Below are 24,254 nucleotides of genomic sequence, written 5' to 3' on the forward strand. Positions count from 1 at the left end.
CCATGTTCCTTTGTTGGTCAGGCTCTGACATCCTTCAGCTCTATTTCTTTCTCCTGGGCCTTTTCTTCTGGAAAGAATGCTCCCCTAGCCATTTGGGTAGATCCGTTGTTATCATATCTCTGTAGCACTTCTTGTCATCATAAAGCCAGGTTCCATGAAGTTGAATGGGAGAAAAATTACATCTTTTTTTCCCCACTCACCTCTGACCAATATTTAACATTTCCTTCAGTTAGTTAAAAACATCTTGAGGAAGAGTCCATAGGCTTCACCAGATTGCCAAAATGATCCCTGATCCAAAAACGGTTAAGAACCTCTGCCTTTGTTTTGTTGGGAGAGAGAGACAAAAAGAAGGCTGTATCTTGCATGCTTTTTAAATTGATGTTAAGGTCTCAAGGGGTTCTTTGCTATATGGAATCACCAGAAAACATTGTCTACTAAAAGCTGTCATCTTTGTATATTACCCTATGCCTAGCATGGAGTTTTCAACATAATAAGCACGTAATAAATAAATGGTGGTTGAACCAATGAATTAATGAATTGATCAACTTCCTACTGGCAATTAAAATACAGTAAATATGCTATTTCACACTTTGCTTTCAAAGTGCCTTCATTTAAAAACTATTTTGCTGTTGTCTTATAGGGTGCCAGATGCCTGATACATTCAACTCTTGGTTTCTTATTACTCTGCTTCATGTCTGGTAAGTGAGCCTTTGAAATAAGTTGACCACATGGGGTTTTTTCAGTCCTGCTGACTTGCAAGGTATAGACTGTAGCAGGACTGAGCATATAAAATGACGTTTGTTCAGGCTGAAAAAACTGTTCCGTTCATTTTCTTAACTGGCTTCTATTAGCAATTTTTTTTATTAAAGGTCAAATCATAGACTTGGAGAGAAACTCAAATTTGTAGGATGTTCTCAAAGAACGAATGCCCCAGTGAGCCACATTATCAGGGTCTTTGAGAGCCCTGCTGAGCCTCGACGGAAAGTTCCCTCCAGCAGCTGTTTTAGGAAAGTCCTCATTTACGTAAAAGTGGTTTAAATTGTGAGAATTTGTGGTAATTTTCATTGCTGGTCATCAGAAACCTATAACAAATTACAGTGCTGACATTTATGCCTGGATCTGTACAGTGTGCACAGAGGCCAGGTTTTTGCCAGGTTTGTTGCATGTAAAAATATTTAACACCTTAAACAGTATATTTTTCTTCATTTGTGAAATCAGTAGCCAAAAAAAATCAATTTTTCAACTAATGTTACTTTCTGTTAAAGGTCAGAAGGATATAGGAGAGACACTGAAGGTGGGGGTGGGGAGTATATTTATCACACTGCCAGATCTGGGGAAGCCAAATTCTGCAAAACTGAGTTTACTGCTCTGACCAAAGGGAGCATCTGAGGAGCTTGTGGGGCTACTGCCTTGTCAAAGGCTCCTTGTCTGAGACAGGCTCACAGGACTGACTCTTGCTCTGTTGAAAGCTTTCTTGGTTTTGATAGTTCCTGAAATGAATCTTACCTTCTTCACTGCTGGAGCCCCTAAGACTGGTGAAGATTATGCAACTGATAGCTTTAGGTTAAAGGCTATGGGGTAAGGCTCTAGGCATCAGTGCTTAGAAATGTGACTTTGGTGTTTAGTCAGGTGGCAGTACTACTGAAGAGCCAAGCCTTAGGGAGAAATGTCTGGTGGGGGTGGTGGTTGCCAAGCAAAGTCAGTGAAAAGAGAGACCATTTTACTGATACAGGTCATGGTACTCAACATGATGGAGTGGAAACAATTTTGGTCTCAGGAGAGAGACCCAGGTTCTAGTTCTGGAGGTTCCATAAGATAGCTGATTTTCCCCTTTTAGAACCTTACTTCCCCACTTTGTAGAGAGGGGAGTTTGGCCATTTCCTTGAAAGAACAACTATATCTCTATACAGTGTTTGATCTGAAGCCAAGGATGTGGTACTCTAAGCTCTGACTACCATCTGCCTCTTGGGGTGCTCTGGGTTCTGCCTGATCACAGTCTCCAGCCCATCCAGGGTGGCTTCTGTGGCAGAGCTGGAGTCAAAGTGACCATTCCTGTGTTTTTGTTAGGGCTCTTTAAAGCTGCCTCATCTTGGTTGATGAAACACTAAGGAGTTTACACTCCTTATGAAATCTCAGTTGTCCTGGCTTTTGATATATGTGGTTGGCCTTGGTTATATCTTCCCTTGCTACTTCTCCCCTCCCCTCAACCCCATTTTTTTTTTAACATGATGTGTTAATGAGCCTCTTGTCTGTAATGCCCAGTGGCCTATATGACACTTTACAGAAATTGCATAACTAACCACATAGCCCAGGGTACCAGTACCTCTGTTCCAGGAGCTTGTCCTGTAGTAGACAAGTAGAAGGCAGGCCAGGAATTATTAGTGTTTGGAGGAGGCTCGTGGTCAGATGAAATGGCTTCAGGAAGGGCCTCGCCCAGTAGGTCTGTATTTGTAGGTCCTGTGACCCTGTACTCTCCAAATGAGAAACAGCCTTGGAGAGTAAGTGGGTAGAGGAAACCAGGCGGAGATAGCCATGTACACAGCCCCGGGAAAATGACAGCTTGCCAGCCAACAAATAAATAACCTCATTCATTTCTCACACTGCCGGCACTTGAGCGCAGCCATGCAGGCTTGATTTGTTTGGCCTCCAAGGAGAGCAGTCAGTCCAGCCGATGGCAGGGTAAGGATTCCTTCCCAGCAACCAGAGTGACAAATCTACCCAAGTGCCCACGATCTTTACACTGAATTCCAAATCCAATCTGGGCTAAGCAGCTTAGAAACTACTGCAGGGGAAAACGAAGGCCAAAACACAACTGGCATTGTCAGAGGGGCCAAGTAGAGAAGGGCAGGATGCTGCTAGCTGCCAAGACATGGCAGGAGGTCAGCTTTAGGAATAACAAAAATACTTTCCTTCCAGATTTAGGCAGAAGAACTCAGGCAAAAAGGAGGGAATTCATGGCTAGAAAAACCTTTTGCTTTTTCTAACTCTACAGAGGGAAAAGTGGTTTTAGTCTGCCCCCTACCCACTTCTATCCACCAGTAATCAGGTACTTCTGGGAGGCTTCTTTGTTGTCACATGGACATGTACATCGTGGAGATGGAGTGGACATTGTTATTCCAACAGCTAGTTTAAAGGGTTATTGCCTTTCTTCTCTCTTAGTCACTATTTTCAACTCCTCTTCCATGTGTGCTTTCTCCTTTTTCTTCCCCTTCCTCTCTGTTTCACAGAGCTTTGGGGCTGTTACAACCAGAACTTGAACATGATTCTCAGAGCAGCATTTCTCAAACTGTCCATATAACCTGCTCTGTCATGAGATGTAAATAAGGAGGGATTTCAGTAGATTTTTTTTTTTATGTTTGCATTACTTTGTACCCTAAGATATTATGGAATTATATATCAGTGAAAATGCTAATTGCAGCAATTTTTATGTCTGAAAATAGGCCTTATTTCCTTTATTTTTGCTTCAAAATTTTCATGACTCTTGCTTTTCATCATTACCCTAGGAGTATTCATATTACTAATATTATTAGTAATATTATTTGCAGGTTCCCATCAATTTATTTTCAAGTCCAGAAGTGTTCTTTGGTCAAATCAGCTTTGGAAACACTGTTATATTCAAAGCATCAAACACTTATTAAGTACCACTGCGTGCAAGACACTGTGCGTGCTAGGGGCAAGGGATACAGAGACTAAGCATAAAAGTGTCTGACCTGAAGGAGTTTATAGTCTACTTGGGGACATACAATATACAGTAACAAGTTGAAATATTTCCTTTTCAGTTTTACTTGTAAGTAAGGAAAGCTTTATCTAAAATCAGTGACTTTTTTTTAAACTAAGAGTTCAAGGCATTTCAGACTCCTTAGTCAACTCTTACATTTTAAAGACCTTCATGTTTATATTTTGTAGTGTAGGTATATTTTGAATTGTTACTTTTTTGTTTTCTAATTTAATTGTTAGTAGGTCACTAATAGCATGTGCTTCAATTTCCATCCTTGTAACATGGATGGCTTAGATTAGATAAACCTCTAATATTTTTTTTTCTTACACTAAAGTACAGTGCTTTTAGAGTTTTCTGTTCCATTTTCATTACTTTCTCTCTGGCTGGATTCAACACCATAACTTTCAGAAGCAGTAGAAATTGTGCCTTTTGGTATTAAGATAAGTGCTCAATAAATACTTGATGAATGAACTTGATTATTGCTGTTATTGAGAACTTCCTTTTAATATATGATTGGGAAAGGGATTATTGAATTCTTAGGTATGATTTTTATTGTAATTTGTCAGGAATATTTTTTCCTGTGGGAACCAATCTCTGAAATATTAATATAAATGAATAGAAAAAGATATTTTGGCATACCAGTGTGGAGTTTATGTGCAGTTTTTTAGGAGTTATGATAAAGGAAAGTATATGCTTTTTAGATTGTGATACAGCCTAACTTATTTCACCATGTTAGAATAGGACTGAGCTGAGCATTCCTAGTGTTGATTAAAAAGCCAACATAGCAGGAGATGATATTGATTTTTAATCCTCCATCACTTGGGCGTGAGCTTTATGAAACATACTTAATAATACATGAGAATTGATGAGGCCAGTTTTTCTTGTATGTAATAGGTTTTTGCTGACTTGGTTGGTCACCTTTATGATTGGTAGCATATATTTTCTTTTCAAAGAAATGTTATTTTTGTTTGGTAGCTTTTTTGGGGGGGGGGGGAAGGGCAGGGGATGTGCAGCTAGGTGGCATAGTGCATAGAGTAGGGCCTGGAGTCAGGAAGACTCATCTTCCTGAGTTTGAATCTAGCTATGACCCTGGGCAAGTCACTTCACTCTGTTTGCCTCAGGTTCCTCATCTGTAAAATGAGTTGAAGGAAATAGTAAACCACTACAGTATCTTTGCCAAGAAAATTCCAAATATGGTCACAAAGAATCAGATATGATTGATAAAACAACAGCAATATTTTATTTTTATATTACTTTTATTTCTGAATCTTTTCTCCTCCCCTATTCAGAGAGCTATGCCTTATAATGAAGAATCAAAAAAGGAGAAAGAACAGTTCAACAAAACTAACCAACCTTTTGATCAGTTCTAATACTGTTCATAATGTTCCATATCCATAGTCTCTTCCCTCTTCAAATTGATGGATTCACATGATGCATAGTAAATTTTGTTCTAATCCCTTATTTTTATTCTGTTGATGTCTTTGTTTTTCAAGTGTGTTTCTTGTAATCATCAGATTATGGAGTTTTGTTTTCTTATCTAATTTATCACTCTTTTTTGTATTATTGAATTGTTTAATCCATTCATGTTTAAAGTTATCAGAGCTAGGTTTATGTTTCTCTCCACTTGTCTCTAATACTGGTTTTTTCAAATTAGGATTTTTCCCCCTTCTTCTGTAAAGACAGTAACAGTACATTGTCTTTTCAATTATTTTAGCTTAATCTACTTTAAAACAACGCTATTCTGGCTGATTCTCTTTCTCACACCTTCAGATCCCTCCCCGCTCATGTTTGTTACTCCTTTTTCTAGATTTGGAGTTCGATTATTAGTTTCTTTTTCTTTTAATCTAGTTATCTAAATATTCTCCTTTTTTCTTTCAGTTAGTAGTCAAGTAAAATCTCCCTTCCTTCTCTCCTACACCTTGTTTTATTGTTAGTTTTATTTTCTGCTCCGTTTTCTAAAAAAGAACTTTTCCCCCCTCATTCTCTTCATTATTCCTCTTTGCTTTTATGGCTCTTATACCTATTTATTCCTTCTTTAGTCTCCGCATTCCTCACAGAATTAAAGTTTCTAAAGAACAATATTTTGAGTCCCATCTTCTAAACAGTTTTTCTGTTACTGCTTTGTAGATCTTGCCCCCTGGCTTCTATTCTTAGAAATACCAAGTCTGCAGGTAATAGAGGACAGAAGTATTTGCTGCATGGTAGGAATTTTCCTTTGTCCCTGATTGTGCATTCTTTGCTACCCTTTGCCCTCCCTATGATCACTTTTTTCCCCATTTGCTATGAAATTTCCTCTCAAGGTCCATGCCCTCCCTCTCTTGGAGCTCAGTTGCCCCTCTGAGCTCTGATTCCTCTTTGCCTTAGGCAGGAGGAGTGGTTTCCCCAAATACCAAATCCATGTAAGATTATGGCCATTGTAAGGTTTCCATCTCTGTTAAATATTTCTCCCCCCCATGGGAGCAAACTTCACTGGTGTGGAATGGAGGTGTTATGCCACCACTTCTCCTCAGCTCAATCCAGAACTCTTGCTGCTCTACCATTCATCTTTAGGTACTGCCATCTCTGGGGCTGAGAGGCTCGGCTGCTTCTCCTCCACGGCTGACATCTCTGGGCTTGGAGTTGGAGTTCCTGAATGATTGTGCTCATATTTGTGTCTTCCCATCCCTGGGACTAACCCTCAGGTCTCCGGTCTTTGAGAGGGTTGGATCAGATAATGTTTGAGTTCCCTTCCAACTCTAAATTCATAGTTCTCTGATCTGTGTTTAGTTTTCTTTATATCTTCTTTAGACTGGACCCTGGAAGATTCACCTCCTTTGATAAGTCCAATTCAAGAAGAGGTTGCTCTAGATTCATAATAACCTGAGTAAATAAAGCATCTCTCAGGTACATTGTCATTTCTGAGAGAAGATTGGGGAAATGTCCAAACTCTATAGAGGGAGGTGGTTCACTTTCTGTAACTTTTTCATATTAATCTGGCCACTCTGATTTATCATCCACACAATTTAAGTAGAATATTGTAAGTGCATAATCATGGATGGACATAAAGGCCTATGAAATCAAATGTGTGAGGGTCAGGTGGGAGAAAGGAATCAGACTGCAACATAATGTTCTGCTCTATGCTGAAGGATCCCACACAAATTGGCAATAGGGAGACTCTCATGTTGAATCCTGATTTTTGGTTATAATTTGAATTATAATGAGGGTCTCATCCTCTCTACAAGATCCCATTTCAATAATAGTCTTAAATTTCTTGAATTTGACTTCATCCCACCATTTCATTGCCCTAAGATAATCATCAGCTGGGATGGTATCCATGGAAGCAAGGGAACACACTGCCCTGTGAAACAGAAAACATTCATGTTCATGGAATTAGAAAGTTTATGGTCTGAGAAAAGCTGTGCCTTTTAAACCTCAGGGGCAGGTGCATTAACAAACTACCAAACTTTCAAATAAATGAATTCCATTACCTCACTATTGCTGTTGATGAATTGGTCCCTGACAGCGCTTATGCATCAGAGAATATAGCGTCTTTTCAGGTGAAAGGCCAACAGAAATGGTGTGATTAACCTCTAGAAAATCATATGAGAAATGAATGTTGGTCCATTTACCCAGGTTGATTTTCTTGGAGTTGAGTATCCAATTCTTTCTATGACTAGCCCCCTCCTCATCCAAAAGCAAATTTCATAGAATTATAGACTGTCAGAACTAGAAGGTACAGTAGAGATCATGTAGTCCATCCACATAATGAAGTATAAGGCACTCCCCTTGCCTTCAAAGCTCTCATAAGAAACCTAGAATTCTAGTCCAGGATTTGCCCCTGATTCTTTGTATGACCATGGACAAGTTCCTTCTCCTTCTTAAGCCTCAGTTTGCCTCCTTTGTGAAATGAAAGGGTGGGAGTAAATTATTTTAAAGGTTCCTTCCAGCTCTAGCAGCCTGTAAACTGAACACTTTAAAAAGCTTCCTTGTTTAGGAAAAAGGTTTGGGAGGAGGCAGTGAGGGGCGAGTAAGAAAAGGAAGAAGGGATGAGAAAAAAGAGAAAGGGTAGCCATCCAACTTCCTTCTTTCACTTTGACATGTAGGTGTTTCCAGCTAGAGACCTTGTGGACTAGCTGGCAGACTCTGACATAGAAATCTGTTTTTCTTAAGGACTATTTGCAAAATGAACAGAAACTCTCACATTGCTATTATCTGCACTTAAAGCTCGAAGGCTTTTAACAGGTTTCTCATGTGTCCACTCTTCTTCCAATTTATTATTCACACATCCAGAGTGATCTTCCTTGTGCTTGAATCTTGCTTTTCTTTTCAAAAATCTTTAGTGGCTTTCTGTTGCCTACCAAGTAGAATTCAGATTTTTTGCTTGTCATTCCAGGTGCCACTGGAAAAGAGGCCTTTCTGGTGTTAGCTTATGTTGCTTCCTTCTATACATTCCATTTTTAGCCAGACTGGTCTTGTTTTCTGCGTCCTGAAGAAACTGCAGCTTATCCTGCTTCTGTGTCTTTGCTCAAGCCTGAAATATTCTCATTCCCTGTAAGCTTTTGAATTCCCCTCATGTTAAATTGCTGGCCATTTGTTTAAGACCTAGATCATTGAGTAGTAGTAGTTAGTAGTTAGTAGTAAACTTCTCCCTGCAAACCTCATATAATACTTTGTTTTGCAACTTGCTAAATAACTTACCATATAATATTGTGGATTACAGTTATTTCTTTGTGTTCACTCCTAGTGCATTATGCTTCATAAAAGCAGAGTTTATATCTTTAAAAAATATTTTAATTTTCTTTTTTTAAAAACTAAACTTTTATTGACGCCTCTGTTTAAAAAAAACACACCAAAATATTCCCCTGTATTCTTCCCCTGCCTCCCAATGAGCCGTCATAAAACAAATAGTATTTTTTAAAGACAAAAATAGAGGAAAAAAAATCAGCAAAACTGGACATGACAGCATGTACAGTGTACTAAACTTAGGAACCTCTCCCACCTCTGCAAAGGGGAAGGATGAGAGTGTCATCTCATATCTCTTCTTTGGAGACATGTGTGTTTTTTGTAATTTTATAGCATTCACTTTTGATTTTTTTTTCTGTGGTTGTTAGAAAATCAATAAATAAACCTAAACTAAGAACAAAAAAGGAGGTATTAAAAATTAGAAGGATAATAAATAAGTAGGAAACTAAATAAATCTATAGAAATAAAAGCTGGTTCTTTGAAAAGACTAATAAAACTTTTAACCAGTCTGATCAAAAATAAGATAGCGGAAAAAAAAATAGCAGACAAACAAGATAAACTAACAAAACCAGAAATATACTGCCCAAACTGAGAATACAAAAGAAATAAAAGAATACTTTAAAAAATGTAATATATCAATATTAACAGAAAACCATGGTCATACAAAGAATCTGGTTCAAAGCCTGGACTAGAAGAGAATGACTCAAAAACATCTATAAGCAAAACCTTAGAGAAAAACACAGATTGAATAGCATTGTTAGAAGAGATGAAGCAAGAGTTTTTTTTTTTTTAATGTAATGAGAGTGCTTAAGAGAAAACTGGAAGGAGCAGCTAGGTGGTGCAGTAGATAGAGCACTGGCCCTGAAGTCAGGAGGACCTGAGTTCAAATGTGGCCTCAGACCAAACAATTGACACTTACTAGCTGTGTGACCCTGGCCAAGTCACTTAACCCCAATTGCCTCACTAAAAAAAAAAAAATCAAACAAAAAACTGGAAAATAAATGAGAATAGTGGAAGAAGAAATTAGAAAGGGAATTAACAATTTGGCACAAAAGGTACAAAGCCTTGCCAAAGCAAGAAACTCCCTGAATATTAGGATGGACCAAATAGAAGCCAATGACTTTATGAAGCAACAAGAAATATTGAAACAAAATCAGAAGGCTGAAAAAAATAGAAGAAAATATAAACTATCTTACAGTAAAAAGAACAGACCTGGAAGACAAATTGAGGAGAAAAAAAAATTTTTTTAAACATTCATTTTTTTTTTAAATAAAATTTTGAGTTCCAGATTTTCTCCTTTCTTGTCTCCTCCCCCTTCCCTAAAACAGTAAGTAATTTGCTGTAGCTTATATATATGCAATCCTGTAAAACATATTTCCATATTAGTTATGTTGTGAAAGAAACAGAACAAAGGAAAAAAAAAACATGGAAAAATAAAGTGAAAATAGTACCCTTCTATCTGTATTCAGACTCCGTCAGTTCTTTTGAGGAGGAAAAAAAATTAAGAATCATTGTACTACCTAATCTCCAGTGGATTAAGGCAAATAGAGCTTAAGTTATTTGCCCAGGGTCACACAGATAGTGTCTGAGGCCTGATTTGAACTCATCTTCCTGACTACAGGCCCAAAAAAGAGTATAGACATCATATTTCAATAAATCTTAAAACTGCCCAAATCTCTTAGAACCAGGGGTCAAAATGGAAATAAAAATAGTCCAATGGTTACCTCTTGAAAGACACAAAAAACTCAAAAGAACTTTATAGCCAAAATCCAGAGCTTCCAGGTCAAAGAAAAAGATTGCCAGTACAAAAGAGCAGAGAACTTGTAATATGATATTCCAGAAAGCATAAAGGCTTACAGACAGGAATATTTTGCCCAGCAAAACTGAGTATAGTGCTACACGGGGGGGATAAAAGGATCTTTAATGAAATAGATGACTTCCAACCATTCCTGATGAAAAGATCAGCTTTGCATAGAAATTTTTAAGCACATGAGTTGAGAAACATGATTAAACAATGAAAAAGGACAAAAAAAGGGCAAACTGCTTACATTATAATATGGGAGATGATACTTGTGTCCCCTAGAAACCTGTATCATCATCAGGGGTCATAGAGATAGTCTAATTAGGCAAAGCCTGGGAATGTTTGCTTGTTTTTTTAATGTCTCTGTGATTTTAAGAAAAGAATAGAAACAGAAAGGAATACACCACATAGGGGAAAAGGGAAAGGAAGGGGAAATTATCTCATGATCAGGTACACAAGTAGACAAATGAGGAGATGGGGTGGAGGGAGCAGGGGACATTTGAACTTCACTGGAAGGAAGAATACCCACTTGCACGTGTGCGTGCAAAAACACACAGTGTTCATTACAGAAGTACATTTCATTCAACAAGGAAATAGGAGGGAAAGGGGAGAAGGGAGAAGGTGAAATTAGAGGAAAGGTAGGTTAAGGGAGAGATTATTGTTTAGTCATTCAGTTGTGTCTGACACTTGTTGACCATGTGGACCATAATGTCCATGAGATTTTCTTGGCAAAGATGAGTTATTTGCCATTTCCTTTTCCAGTGGATTAAGGCAAATAGAGCTTAAGTTATTTGCCCAGGGTCACGCAGATAGTGTCTGTGGCCTGATTTGAACTCAAGTCTTCCTGACTACAGGCCCGGTACTTGAAGGTTTTAGTCCTAAGCAAAACAAATTCTAAGGGTGTACAAAAATATTTGTAGTTCTTTTTGAGATGGAAAGAATGGGAATCTGAGGGGGTGCCCATAAATTGGGGAATGAACGAGTTATGGCATATAAATGTGCTGGAATATTATTGTGTTAAACTCCTACCATCTTAATAACCAACTAGGATTCCAGAGGACTAAGCAGGAAACATGTTACCTGCCACCATTCAAAATGAGACGGGGTTTTTTTTGGACAAGACTAATGTGGAAATTATTTCTGATGAACTGTACTTTTTTGTTACAGGTTTTGTTACTCTGTTCTCAATTAGAGTTGGATGAGAGAGTGACAAGACAAATCTTAGCTGATTAAAAAACAAATTTTAAACAAATTTTAAATAAAGAAAATCTCAGGGAGTATGCAAAGGTACTAAATGAGGCTAAGTTTTAGCAGAATTACAGGCCACAAAATAAACTCTCAGAAATCAGTGATATCTAACATATAATAATAACAGTCAAGAGGCATTAATGAAAAGGGAAATCCCATTCCAAATAGCTACAAAATGCATAAAATATTTGGAATTCAACCTGCCAAAACACACAAAAGGCTTTTCTAGATTCATTTACAAAGTACTCCATAAAGAACAACTTAAATAGAAGAAAGCAATATTCAGTGTTCAGGTCTCTGCTATGCTAATATAATAAAAATGTTTGTAGTTTTAATATTATACCACTCAAATCATCAAACTTACTTTTAAAATGTTTGTTATTGATATGTATTATTTATTTTTAATAATAAATGTTTATTATTGTTGCTATCTTTTGTTTTTATGTCACCCACTTTTCCTCCTGTATGCCTTTCCCTACCTTTTGGAGAGCCATTGCTTATAAGAAAAAAAAAATTTTTAAAGAAAAAGTAAAAAGAGAAAAAAAGAGATTAGCAAAACTGCTCACTATATTTAAAAAAAAACAAAACACCTGAAATTAAATGCAGTGTTCCATACCCATGGATTTCCCCTACTCACCAAAGTGTTGGTTGGAGGTAGCTTCTCATATCTCTTTTTTGGGGCCAAGGTTATTTTTTATAATTTTGTAGCATTCATTTTAAAATGTTTTATGTTTATTGTTCTCACCGCATTCATTGTTGTAGTTAATATTGTTTTCATGATCTGCTTACTTCAGTTTGCAACAGTTCATGCAAGGATTTGGATCTCTAGTATAAATCCAACTTGGATATCCACAGCTATTGTACACAGTACATATTTTTGGACTTTTTTAATGTTTTGATTTGTAGTGCTGATTTTTGTGTGTATGTCTCCTTAAAAAGTACTGTTTGTTATATGGGATGGCTCTCCAGGAGAAAGAAGAGGGATACTGGGGAGAAAATATGTAAAAAACAGAAGACATTGATAAAAACTTATTTTTAAAAAATAAACAACACATTTCCTATGCATAGTTGTGAAAGGTATATGATCTGCTTTTCTTCTGATTTTTTTATGGTATAATCTTTAATATTCAAGTCACATATCCATTTTGAATTTATTATGGAATATGGTTGGTCTGAGCCAAATTCTTTCCATACTGCCTTCCAGTTTTCCCATGAGTTCTAATCAAATAGATTGTTTTTTCCTAGGTAATTTATGTTTTCAGTTTTATTGAACACTGGGATCTTGTTCATTACTTCTTATTCTCCTTTGTCTGGCTTGTTTCATTAATCTACTTGCACTTTTTAACCAATTCTGAATGTTTTTGTTGATTGTTGCTTTCTAATATATATATGTTATAGATATATATATATATATTTTTTTGGGGGGGGAGGTGGCACTAGGCAGTGGGGTTAAGTGATTTGCCCAGGGTCACACAGCTAGTTGCTTTCTAATATATTTTGAAGACTGAAAGTGTTATCTCCTACTACACTTTTTTATTATTTTTATTTTTTTTTATTATTTCCTTTGACATATCTTACATGATTTTGGGGAATGTACAAGTTATGGCATATAAATGTGCTAGAATACTATTGTGCTAAACTCCTACCATCTTAATAACCAACTAGGATTCCAGAGGACTAAGCAGGAAACATGTTACCTGCCACCATTCAAAATGAGATGGGTTTTTTTTTGGGCAAGGCTAATGTAGAAGCACTGAGCATGCTTTTCTTTATTAATGAATACTTGTTGAAAGAATGGATGGATGGATGGATGGATGGATGGATGGATGGATGGATGGATGGATGAACAGACTAATCAAGAATCAACAAATCCTTTTGAGATTGGGATTCCTACCTGACAGGGGTGGGGAACCTGTGGCTTTTTGGGATTTGTACTGTGAAGTTTGGATTTAGTCAAAGGATTGCACTTGAGGACCTAGAGAGCCACATGTGGCCTCGAGGCTGAAGGTTCCCCACCCCTGTTAGGAAGACCAGGAAAATATATGAAGAGTATGGCACCTGAACTGAGGTTCAAAGGAAGCTGTGGATCCCAGCAGGTGAGGGTGGAGAACAAAGGCATGGAGATGGGGTAGCTTTAGCGGGGAAGTATAAAGAGAAGAGACTGAAAGCAGCCTATGACTTTTTGCCTTTTCCCCAGGATGTGTCTTGTCCGGATGAAGCAGGAAGGCCGTTCAGGGAACTACATGTGTCGTATCATAGTTCATTTTATGTGGGAGGATGTTGAGCAGCGTGGCAGAGTCATGGGGGTAAGTAGGCCTGCTGGATACTTTTTCCTCAACCCCCCAGGGCATTGGTTTGCCTCTCTCAGGTCAGAAGCACCAGTTGCTTAGGAAAGATCTTTTTTCCCTCTGTTTTTGAATTGTTGACTGACCTAGTTAGCTCTAAGGGTTTGGTATTATCTTTGTGGTGATTAATACGAAAATTTTGTCCTGGGTAGCTAAGAATTCATAGTCTTAATCATATCAATAGAGGTTAGGGGAATGCCTTTGGGACATAGGATTGAGCACTACAGGGACTGAGGCTCTCCCAGCACACCCTGGGAAAAGGTGGTGCCACAAAGCACCCATCACTGTAGCTGATGATGGAAATAATGTTCAGATTTGATGATGCAGGCAGGAGCCTGACATATCCAATGAAGTGGTTGTACAGCACATAGCAAGAGTCTGAGCTGCCTCAACTAATCTGACAGTTCCAGAGATGTGGTGTAGAGTGTAGAGATCTCTGGACTTTCCTGGGTTCCAGTCCAGGTTCTGCCCATTGCTAGTTTGGTGATTAACACCTCATCTGTGTTTCAGTTTCCTCAGCTGCAAAACGAAGCCAATAATTCTTGCTCTACCTTACTCTACCTCATAGATCTGCTGTGAGAGACATGCTTTATGTTCTGTGCTGTGCTGTCGAGGCAGACCTTGGACAGGGACATCTGCTCGGTCTCCCTTGTGTTTGGGAATTGTTGATATCAAGTGCTTCACGAATGAAGACTTTGTTGTGTTCTAGGTGCTTACCTAGGGCTCCAGCCCTGGTGTACCTTTGGAGCTTAGGTTCTTTCTAAAGAGAACACAGCTCCTTTTGCACGGGCTCTATTCACTTTTTGGAACTGCTTGCTTCCATTTCTTTCTTTCTTGTCTTAGCTGATGATCTCCTTATTGAAGGAGATAAAAATGGATGCCATTACAGAAATGTGAACTACTGTTCTGTTTGCCCAAGCTGTCCCAGCAATCCAGAATGAAGCTCAGCAGTTTTTTTCTTTTTTCCACTTAGATGCCATTCATTCAATTAAGCTGTCAGCAAACCCATGTAGTCTGACTTGAACTTAGACCCCTTTTCCCCAGCTACTGAACTGGGCAGCACTTGAAGTGAGTAGTCTAGCTGTCACTGGAGAGCATTCCACCACCATCTTCCATCTGCCCCAGAAGACTTTCCCCTGCACAGGAAGTCTTCCATTTCCTCTCACCACCTCGTTGCTAGTCTCCTCAGATGAGAGAAAGAGCCAGACGTTCTCTGACTGCACACCTGTGCCTCCCATCTCCTGCTGTGCCTGTTCTTTGAAGATAGAGGCGTGGTGTCCTTTACCCAATGATAAACATTCTCACACCTGGTTCCTACCCTTTCACATCCCAGTGACTCTAAACTCTTGTAGGTCATCATCCAAACCCTATTCCACATACCCCCCCCATCCCTACTGGTTCCCATCTCCTTCAGCCACCTTGCCTCAATATTTCAACCTAACTCTTCTGATCCTCTCTGGAATGCCTGTTGCATGGGCAAGACACTTCCCTTCATCCTAAATCTTTTCCTTTCCCATTGTTTCCACCGTCTATCTCTTACTGGCCCCTTGATGACACAGCCTGCCTGGCCACCCTTTCCAGTACTGGCTACACCTTCACTCATTATCCTTCATTCATTGTTTGAGGTAGGGGAGTTGGAATACTCTTTGTTCCCTATTGCCTCTTTCACATTCTCCCTGTTCCTCTATCACTCAGTAACTTCTCTTCCTTTGAGGTTCATGGTAGCTGTTGTTACTCTCCTTCCATCCCCAAAGAATTTGGTATGTAGTTCACAATTTTTCTGTCCTCCCCAACTCCTGCCTGCATACTAGGAGACTTCAACATACATTTTAACTCTCCCTCAAGCACCTTAATCACTTAGTTCCTCAACCTACTCACTTCTTGTGGCCTATTCCTCCAACCCACTTCAGCTGCATACGTAAATGGTCATACTCTTGATCTTGCCATGACCCACAAATGTAATACTTCTGTGTTCAAGAATTCTGAAATCCCTTATCCGACTGTAATTGACTTTTCACCTCTCCCTCTGCCTTCCTTTACCAAACTCTACTCTTTATCCACATCATGACTTCCAATCCCTTGACCCTCCAGTTCTTTCCCAGGCCATCTTCTTGCATTAGCCTCTCTCTTCTTTTCCCCATCTTGACTTTTTGATGAAACAATTCGGCTCTACACTGTCTTCTCTTGAATCCCTAGCCCCCTTATCATTTCAGCAGTTGTTGTTCGTCCTTCTTTTTCAAAGAGGACCATTGACATCACGAGCATGATGACTTGATTTGCATGTGAGTTGGATTTGAGTGAAACTGAGCTGGGCAAAGTCTTGGGCAAAATCAGTCTTGCTCTCTCTCCTCCAGAGTTATTGGAGTCCAGTGGCAAGACAAAGGTCAAGAAAAATGGTGATGGCCCAGGATGCGCTGGGTGACTTTGGTCTTTTTAAATTAAGGTCTTTCCTAGGTCAGTTATTCCCTGCCAAGTGTCAAGCCTTGGATCACTCCCACCATTCACTGCCTTTACTCCTACGCATGTGCTGCTGAAAGAAAGTGGAGAAAATCACACAACTATTCTGATTGGGTCCACTATAAATTTATGTTATGTGACCTCAGCTGGGTCCTCACTGCTGCTGGGCAATCCTACTATCCCTCCCTAATCACTTCACTATCCCACTCTCCACAGCAGCTCTTTTAAACCTTTTCATCCCTCTTTAAACCTCTCATGGCTCCTCCTTTCCCCACTCTTTCAGTTGAGAACCTTGTCTAATATTTTACAGATAAAATTGAGGCCATTTGCCTCATCTCATTTCAGGTGCCTTCTGCCACTCTCTCCTCCTTCATCCCTGTCTCACATGATGTAGTATTCCTTACCAAAATCAATTCCATCACTTTTCTTCCAACACATTACCTCCTCTGTCATCCCTACTCTTCCACTTATTTAAATTTCCTCCCTTCTGCTGGCTTATTTCCTACTGTCAACAAACAAGCCTGTATCTCCCCATCCTGAAAAAACCCTCACTTAATCCTTCCATCCCTGCTATCATCCTATATCTCATCTACCCTTTGTAGCTAAATTCTTCAAAAAGCCTGTCTACCATACATACCTCCACTTTCTATTCTCTTATTCTCTTCTTTACCTTTTCCAGTCTGGCTTCTGACCTCATCATTCCACCAAAACCAGTCTCTCCAAAGTTATTAATGATCTCTTAGTCGCTAAATCCAATGACCTTTTCTCAGTCCTCATTCTCCTTAATCTGTCTGCAGCCTTTGACGAAGTTAATCACTCTCTTGAAACTCTCCTTGAAACTCTCTTCTCTCTAGGTTTTCAGGATGCCACCCTCTCCTGGTTTTCCTCCTACCTCTGACTGTTTCTTCTCAGTCTCATTTGTTGGATCCTTCTCCAGATCACGCCCTGTAACTGTAGATGTCCCTCAGGGCTCTGCCCTGTCCCCTTTTCTCTACTCCCTCTGTATTTCTTCACTTGGGGATCTCAGCTCCCGTGGTTGTAATTATCACTTTGTGCTGATGATTCTCAAATCTACCTTTCCTGCCCCAGCCTCTCTGCTGATCTCCAGTCTCTCTCCAGCTGCCTTTCAGACATCTTAAACTGGATGTCCAGTAGGCATTTTATGCTGAACATGTCTAAACCAGAACTCATCTTTACTCCTAAAACCCTCCCCTCTTCCTACCCTCTGTGTTACTGTTGAGGGCAACTCCATCCTCCCAGTCCCTCAGGCTTGCAATCTTGGAGTCATCCTGGATTCCTCACTATCTCCCCCCCCGCCCCCCATCCAAGCTATTGTCAGGGCCTGTCGATTCCATCTTTATAACATCTCTCAATATGTCCTGTTCTCTCTTACGATACTGCCACCGCTCTACTGCAGCCTCTCATCACCTTGGCTGGATTATTGCTGTAGCCTGTTGGTGGATCTGCCTGCCTCAAGTCTCTTCCCAATCCAGTCTATCCTCCATTCAACTACTAAAGAAATTTTTCCTAAAGTGCAGGTCCTATCATGTCACACTCCCTATCCCCACCCCCACCCCCACTTCCTGTTTCCTCCTGAATCAAATACAAAATGCTGTATTTGGCGTTCAGAGCCCTTCATAATCTAGCCCCCTCCTTCCTTTCCAATCTTCTTGCACCTTGCTGCTCCCTGACAAGTTTTCTTCGTTCCAGTGATGCTGGCCTCCTGACTGTTTTGTGAACAAAACACTACATTTTTCTCTGGCTATCCCCCATGCCTGGAACATGCTCCTTCCTCCTCTCTGACTAATAACCTCCCTGACTTCATTTTAGTCCCAACTAAACCCACCTTCTACAGGAAGCCTTCCCCAGCCTCTCTTAATTCTAGCGCCTTTCCTCTATTGATTATTTCCTGTTCATCCTGCATGTAGCCTACTTTGTATAAATTTGTTTGCATGTTGTCTCCCCCATTAGATTGTGAGCTCCTTGAGGGCAGCCATTGTCTTTTGTCTCTTTTTGTATCCCCAGCACTTAACACAGTTCCTGGTACATAGTAGGCACTTAATAAATGTTTATTGATTGATTAAGGCACATTTACTAACTCCTGCCTGTCAGGTTACTCAAAGGAAGGCATGCTGTAGTGGTCAGTGTCTAGAGTACCTGTGCATGGAGCATATTCCTCCAAACATACTTCCCAGCTTCCAGGTTGCTAATGCCTGCCCTAGAGCAAAAAATTCATATACCAGCGGAGGATGGAGATGGCAAACTCACTGTCATCTGTAGTTCATTATTGACGTCTGTATAGTTTGGACCATAGTAATATCAGTATGATTTCTCAGGAATTACTCTTTTCTCTAAATGTACAACCTAGCCCTAGTTCATCTATCAGATTGGTTTAGGTCTCATCTTGCCTGAAGGCAGGGGTGTATATTAGGTGACCTCTCAATGGCCCAGAAATACTAGTAATACATGGCCAGGCTTCATTGCCATGACTATGAAAAGTAATGAAGAAGCCATACGGATTTGAAGTAATCTCAAATTATTATTTCTGCTTTTATCATTAATTACTTGCTTTCTCCATGTGATAAACATTTAGGAGAGAAAGATGTTCACTAGCCACATGTGGGCAGCTGCATGTGTGGGGCCATCTGGGACTCTTCAGCTTCTGCATATCTGGAACTTAACATGAAAGTCTGAAACATGTTCTGCCTGGGACAGCCAGGATGTGCTGATGCCTGTCACAGGCAGGCCTTGCACCCAGGTCTTCCTTACTCAGAGGCCTCTTCTATCCATTATGTCATGTTGCCCGAACTTAAAGACCATCCAGTCCAGGGGTGGTGCTAATCTTTTTTGTGTCAAGGATTCCTATAGTGTCCTCATGAAGCATATGTATCCTTTCCCGGACTCTTTTAAAACAATAGAAGCAAATGCTTAATTTCATGGTGGTGATGTTGATGATGACAACTAGTATTTATATGTAGTGCTTTAAGGTTTACATTCCTCATTTTACAGATAAGGAAACTGAAACACAAAGGTTAAGTGACTTACCCAGGGTCATACATCTAGTGAATGTCTGAATCTGGATTTGAACTCTTCTTCCTGACTCCAGGCCCAGACTTCTATCCATTGTGCCACCAACTGCCTGCCTATATCCTGAAGATCCCAAGTTATGAACCCCTGATCTAGTCCAAATCCCTTATTTTACAGAAGTAGAATATGAAGTTAAGAGGGGAAAAAGACTTGCTGAGGATGACAAAGCAGTTAGTGGTAGGGTCAGCTTTTGAACCCACTTCTCCCTAATCTCAGAACAGGGCTTTTCAATTACATAGGAAAATTGGAATTTACAAATTTCAGCAGTTGGGTCTGGATTGTTACCTGCTCTGAAAATCTTGCTTGTTTCCTTCCTGAAATTTTCCTTGACTACCTTCTCTGTTCTCCTTCTTTGCCTCCCCATCACCTTCTACTTTGTACTGTACTTATCTGTGTGCCTGTTGTTTCCTTCACTAGATTATAAGCTTCTTCCAGGCCAGGGTCTCTTGTTTTCCATTCTTATATCCCTCAGCACCTCTCACAGATCTTTGCACTTATAAATGTTTGTTGAATTGAATTGCCAAAAGAGTCTTTTAAATAGAGAGCATATGCATTTAAGTGTTGGTTTAAAATCACTACTTAACAGGATTATAGTATAAGCCAATGGGAAAATATTCTCCAGTTTACAAAAATTTATACTATACCAGCTTTCATGTAAAGGGAGGCATGCTCATGCAGCTGGGCCAGAAATCAAATGCTGTCTTGTGGCTGACAGAATTAGCTTTGACATTTTATCTGGAATGTTCTGAGTTTTTTTTTTTTCTTTAGCCTCATTTGAGATTCAAACATATAAATTAGCTGCAGAAATGAAGTTCATCATATCACCTCATCTGGTCTTGTTTTATTTCATTAACTGGTTCTTAAAATCCTTTGTGAGCCACATTGCAGCTGAAGAGGTTGGAGACCTTTTTCCTCGGGCTCTTTGCCCCACTCCTGAGTGTTGGTTGGTAAGAGTTGAGAACTAAGACTTGACACAGCTGTAAAAACAGACAGCGCCTTTGGCCTCAGCACTTTCTCCATGTGCAGGCTGATTTCAGATGTACCTTTCACTTGCTGCCTCTTGTACTAATGAAGTCAGTTTCTTTTGGTGGGTGCTTATGACCAGGTGTGTCCAGTTCTGTGGTAAACTGGTACTCTTTACTCCAATTTTCCGTTTGTGACATTTCAACCTAACTTTAAAAACAAACATAAAAATTAGCTCAGGGCAGTGGCTCAAAGTGTTAATAGTAACATTAGACTGGCTAAATGACTTCCCCCATGCTCCGCTCTGTCCTGCCAGACATTCCCACCTTGTAACTTACAATGAGCATGTTTAAACGTTCCAAATGTAAAGCAGATCCTAAGACTAAGAGAAATTGCAGCCATTTTCTTCCTTGTCAATGATCTTGAGCATCCCTGAGGTCTCCCTAGGACTTCCAAAGGATTTTTTTCTAGGAGAGCCTCATGAATAAGAATGAGCCTGCCTTTAAAGCACATTCTCCTGCCTTCCAGGGTAGTGCTAACACAGAACTGTTAAGTGTCTTTTAGCAGGCAGAAGTAAAACTTGGTGTAGGACAACTGGAAAACTTTGAGGAGAAAATCTAATTCTCCCTTCTAAAAATTTTTTTGTCCCCCCCCATATTTGTTTTTTCCAGGCCTTCACATCTTTAAATACATCAAGCATAATTTTATGAGAAAATTAAATTAGAATAACATTTTTATGTCCTAAACTAATAAAGAGTGCTTTAAAAAGGTATCATATTCTGAGTTTTCTTCTTTTCACTACTCCCCAACCCCTACCCCCTGTACCCCCAACCCCAAGTTTTGTATTTTCTAGGACTGCAAATTTTCTTGAAATTTTCTATTTCTTTACCCATAAACGACACTGCCACAGCTAAAGGGCCTGTCTCTGAAGATGAAGTCCTCTTCAGTATGGCTAGTGACCTCATCACAAGGATTACATTAGGCTTGGGAAGGACTGATGCCCTGAGTTGGGAATGTTTCAAACCACAAATAAGAATACCATTAAGAAGAATAATATTTATATAATGCTTTAAAGTTTTTAAAGCACTTTACATATTTTATCTCTTTTGATCTTTATAACAACTATATGAAGTAGGTACTATTATTTTTATTTTTCTGAGGCACAGAGAGATTGAGTGACTTGCCCTTGCAAGTCATAGAGTTGGTAGTCATAGAATTTGTAAATCTCTTAGGCAAATTTAAACTCAGGTCTTCCTGACTCCAAGTCCAGCCTTCTGGCCACTGTACTACTTAGCTATCCTATAAATGACAATAATTCAGTAGAAAAGCATTTTTTATATAGCTTCAGCCCCTGGGGTAGAAGACTTATCTATTTATTCATATATTTTAAAATTCAATTTTATTTTATTTTCAGTTCCAAATTTTCTTCCTTCCTTCACCCCTCCCCCACCTATTGACAAGGCAAGAAATACAAAACCCTTTACAGATATGAAGTCATGCAAAACAAATTTCTGCTTTAACTATGTTTTGTGGGGGTAGAAATCGAGAAAAAGAAACAAAGTGAAAAAAGTAAACTTTAGTCTGCATTCTGAGACCATCAGTTTTCTATCTGAAGGTTGATAGCGTTTTTTTCATCATGAGTCCCTTGGAATTGTGGGTTATTTTGATGATCAGAGTTACTAAGTCTTTCACAGTTGCTTATCTTTATAATATTGCAGTTACTGTGTAAGTTATTCTCCTGACTCTACTCACTTCACTCTTCATCAGTTCATATAAGTGTTCCCAGGTTTTTCTGAAACCATCTCATTCATCATTTCATACAATATAATAGTATTCCATCTTATTCATCTACAATAAGTTGTTCAGCCATTCCCTATTTCATGGGCATCCCCTCAATTTCCAATTGTTTGTCCCACAGAAAGAGCTGTTATAAATATTTTTGTATGTATAGGTCCTTTTCCTTTAATCTCTTTGGGATATAGACTAGTAATGGTATTACTGGGTCAGAGGGTTATTATGCACAGGTTAATAGCTTTTTTGGTATAGTTGTGAATTGTTCTCCATGATGGTTGGACTAGTTCACAGTTCCATCAACAGTGTATTAGTGTACCTGTTTTCCCACATTCCCTCTAGCATTTGTCATTTTCCTTTTCTTTGAAGATTTTTTTTGGGGGGGGATTCTTTTCACTAGAGGCTCAGGACCACTGGGACTCAGTCCTTTGGAAAGTTTCATTTCTAGAAAGAGCTTCTGTTTTTCCATTCATGTTTTGTTGTTGCCTTGGAAGGTAGTACAGCAGAGTGAAAATATAGCATAGAGTAAGTGCTTATTATATCATTTGGGCATGGAAAATCAGATTTTCAGAGGCTTGGGTAAACAGCAAACCATTTCTGCCATGGTGAAAAGCCCAACCCTCTCGCCACTCTTCCCTGGGCAGAGTATTCAATTAAAGGGGAACTACAGGTTTTTTCTTACTTAAAACTAGGTGAGGCATGAAATTCCCAATCATGTCATTATCTCACCTTAGAGTTGATTCCTTTTATCTGATTTTTAAAGTTTTCCAATTATATCCCTTAGCCTACAACCTCCTTGTCTCTTTAAATGGTCCTTTTATTCTATAAAAGATAGACAATTCATGTACACACATTTTAAGACTCTGTAGATACCTGAATGAATTTTGTTCCTAACGCTTGTCTATCTCGGCCTGTCTTTCTGTTTTTGTCTCCTTAAACCCTACTAGCCTCCTGAATGGTTCCTTTTTATTGAGGTCTGCTTACCTCATTATTCGCTAGGTTCCTTCTATACCCAGTTAGACAGCTAGGCAGCACAGTGGAGAGATTACTAGACTTAAAGTTAGGAAGACCTGAGTTCAGATCTGGTCTCAAACATTAGCCCTGTGATTCTGAGCAAGTCACTTACTTTCTGTTTATCTCAATTTCTTCATCTGTACAATGGGAATAATAATACCACCTGTCTCATAGGGTTGTTGTGAAGATAAAATGAGATATTTGTAAAATGCTATGTAAATAGTAGTTATAATCATCCTCATTATTATTATACTTTAATAATCATGGATTTTAGAGCTGGAAGGACCTTAGAGATCATTTTTATTTAACTTTTAAGTTTTATTGTTAAGGGGCAACATGATTTAGTGGATGAAGTACTGGATTTGGAGAAGGATGTAGGTTCAAATTCTGCCTCAGAAACTTACTAGCTATGTGACTGTATGTATGAAAGTTCCTTAAACTCTATGTGTTTTAAGCATTTCCCCAGAATTTATCTACTTTTTTGGTGAAGGGAGATACCACCCTGGAAATTTCCCAAAATGATGAAATCCACCCATTATTTCTCAGTGTACCTCATCCCATCCCCTTTGAACTGAAGAAAAACAGTCAAGAAAAACCTTTTAACACAGTAAATCACATCTGTCAGCATACGATGCATTCTGTACCCAGAGTCCTCCATGTCTCTGCAGAGAAGACATAAGTGTATTTCATTATCTGTTCTCTGGAAATAAGAGTCCACGTGACCTCTTTCATTTTACAGAGGAGAGCGCAGAGAGGGAAGGTGGTTCGTCCAGGGTCTCACAGGAAGTCAATGGGAGAATGAAGATTTGACTACAAACCCAGTCTTTTTTCCATTCCTTGTTGCCCAGTGATAAATCCTGTGAGCTACCTACTTTATCCTACAGCAGTGAGTTCAGATCACAATATTTATCAAGCAGCTACTATTTGCCTGACCCTGGACTCAGGCTATTTGGAACTGTTCAAAGTGTTGGGGGAGGCAGGGAAAGTGAATAAGACACAAGACCTGCTCTTGGAGAGTTTGTAGTCTAGTAATGGGGATAAAGGCTAGACAACCTATAGCTCTAATATAAGGCAGACTACAGTAATTGCCATAAGAGAGATATAAAGT

The 24,254-nt window shown here is 39.2% G+C and overlaps 1 protein-coding gene across 2 annotated transcripts in view; it reads left to right on the plus strand.

The window, feature by feature from the left end:
- Nucleotides 1-24,254, plus strand: part of LOC114046698 (ubiquinol-cytochrome-c reductase complex assembly factor 1) — a 118,114-nt gene that overhangs the window by 44,189 nt on the left and 49,671 nt on the right. For both annotated transcript variants that reach the window (XM_027867125.1, XM_027867126.1), the window contains exons 6-7: nt 641-698; nt 13,687-13,795. In XM_027867125.1, coding sequence (XP_027722926.1) covers nt 641-698; nt 13,687-13,795 — 167 coding nt within the window. The remainder of the gene's footprint in view (nt 1-640; nt 699-13,686; nt 13,796-24,254) is intronic.

This window comes from Vombatus ursinus, unplaced genomic scaffold (assembly GCF_900497805.2).
Source record: "Vombatus ursinus unplaced genomic scaffold, bare-nosed wombat genome assembly UNPS02014785.1, whole genome shotgun sequence".
In the NCBI taxonomy this organism is placed as follows: domain Eukaryota; kingdom Metazoa; phylum Chordata; class Mammalia; order Diprotodontia; family Vombatidae; genus Vombatus; species Vombatus ursinus.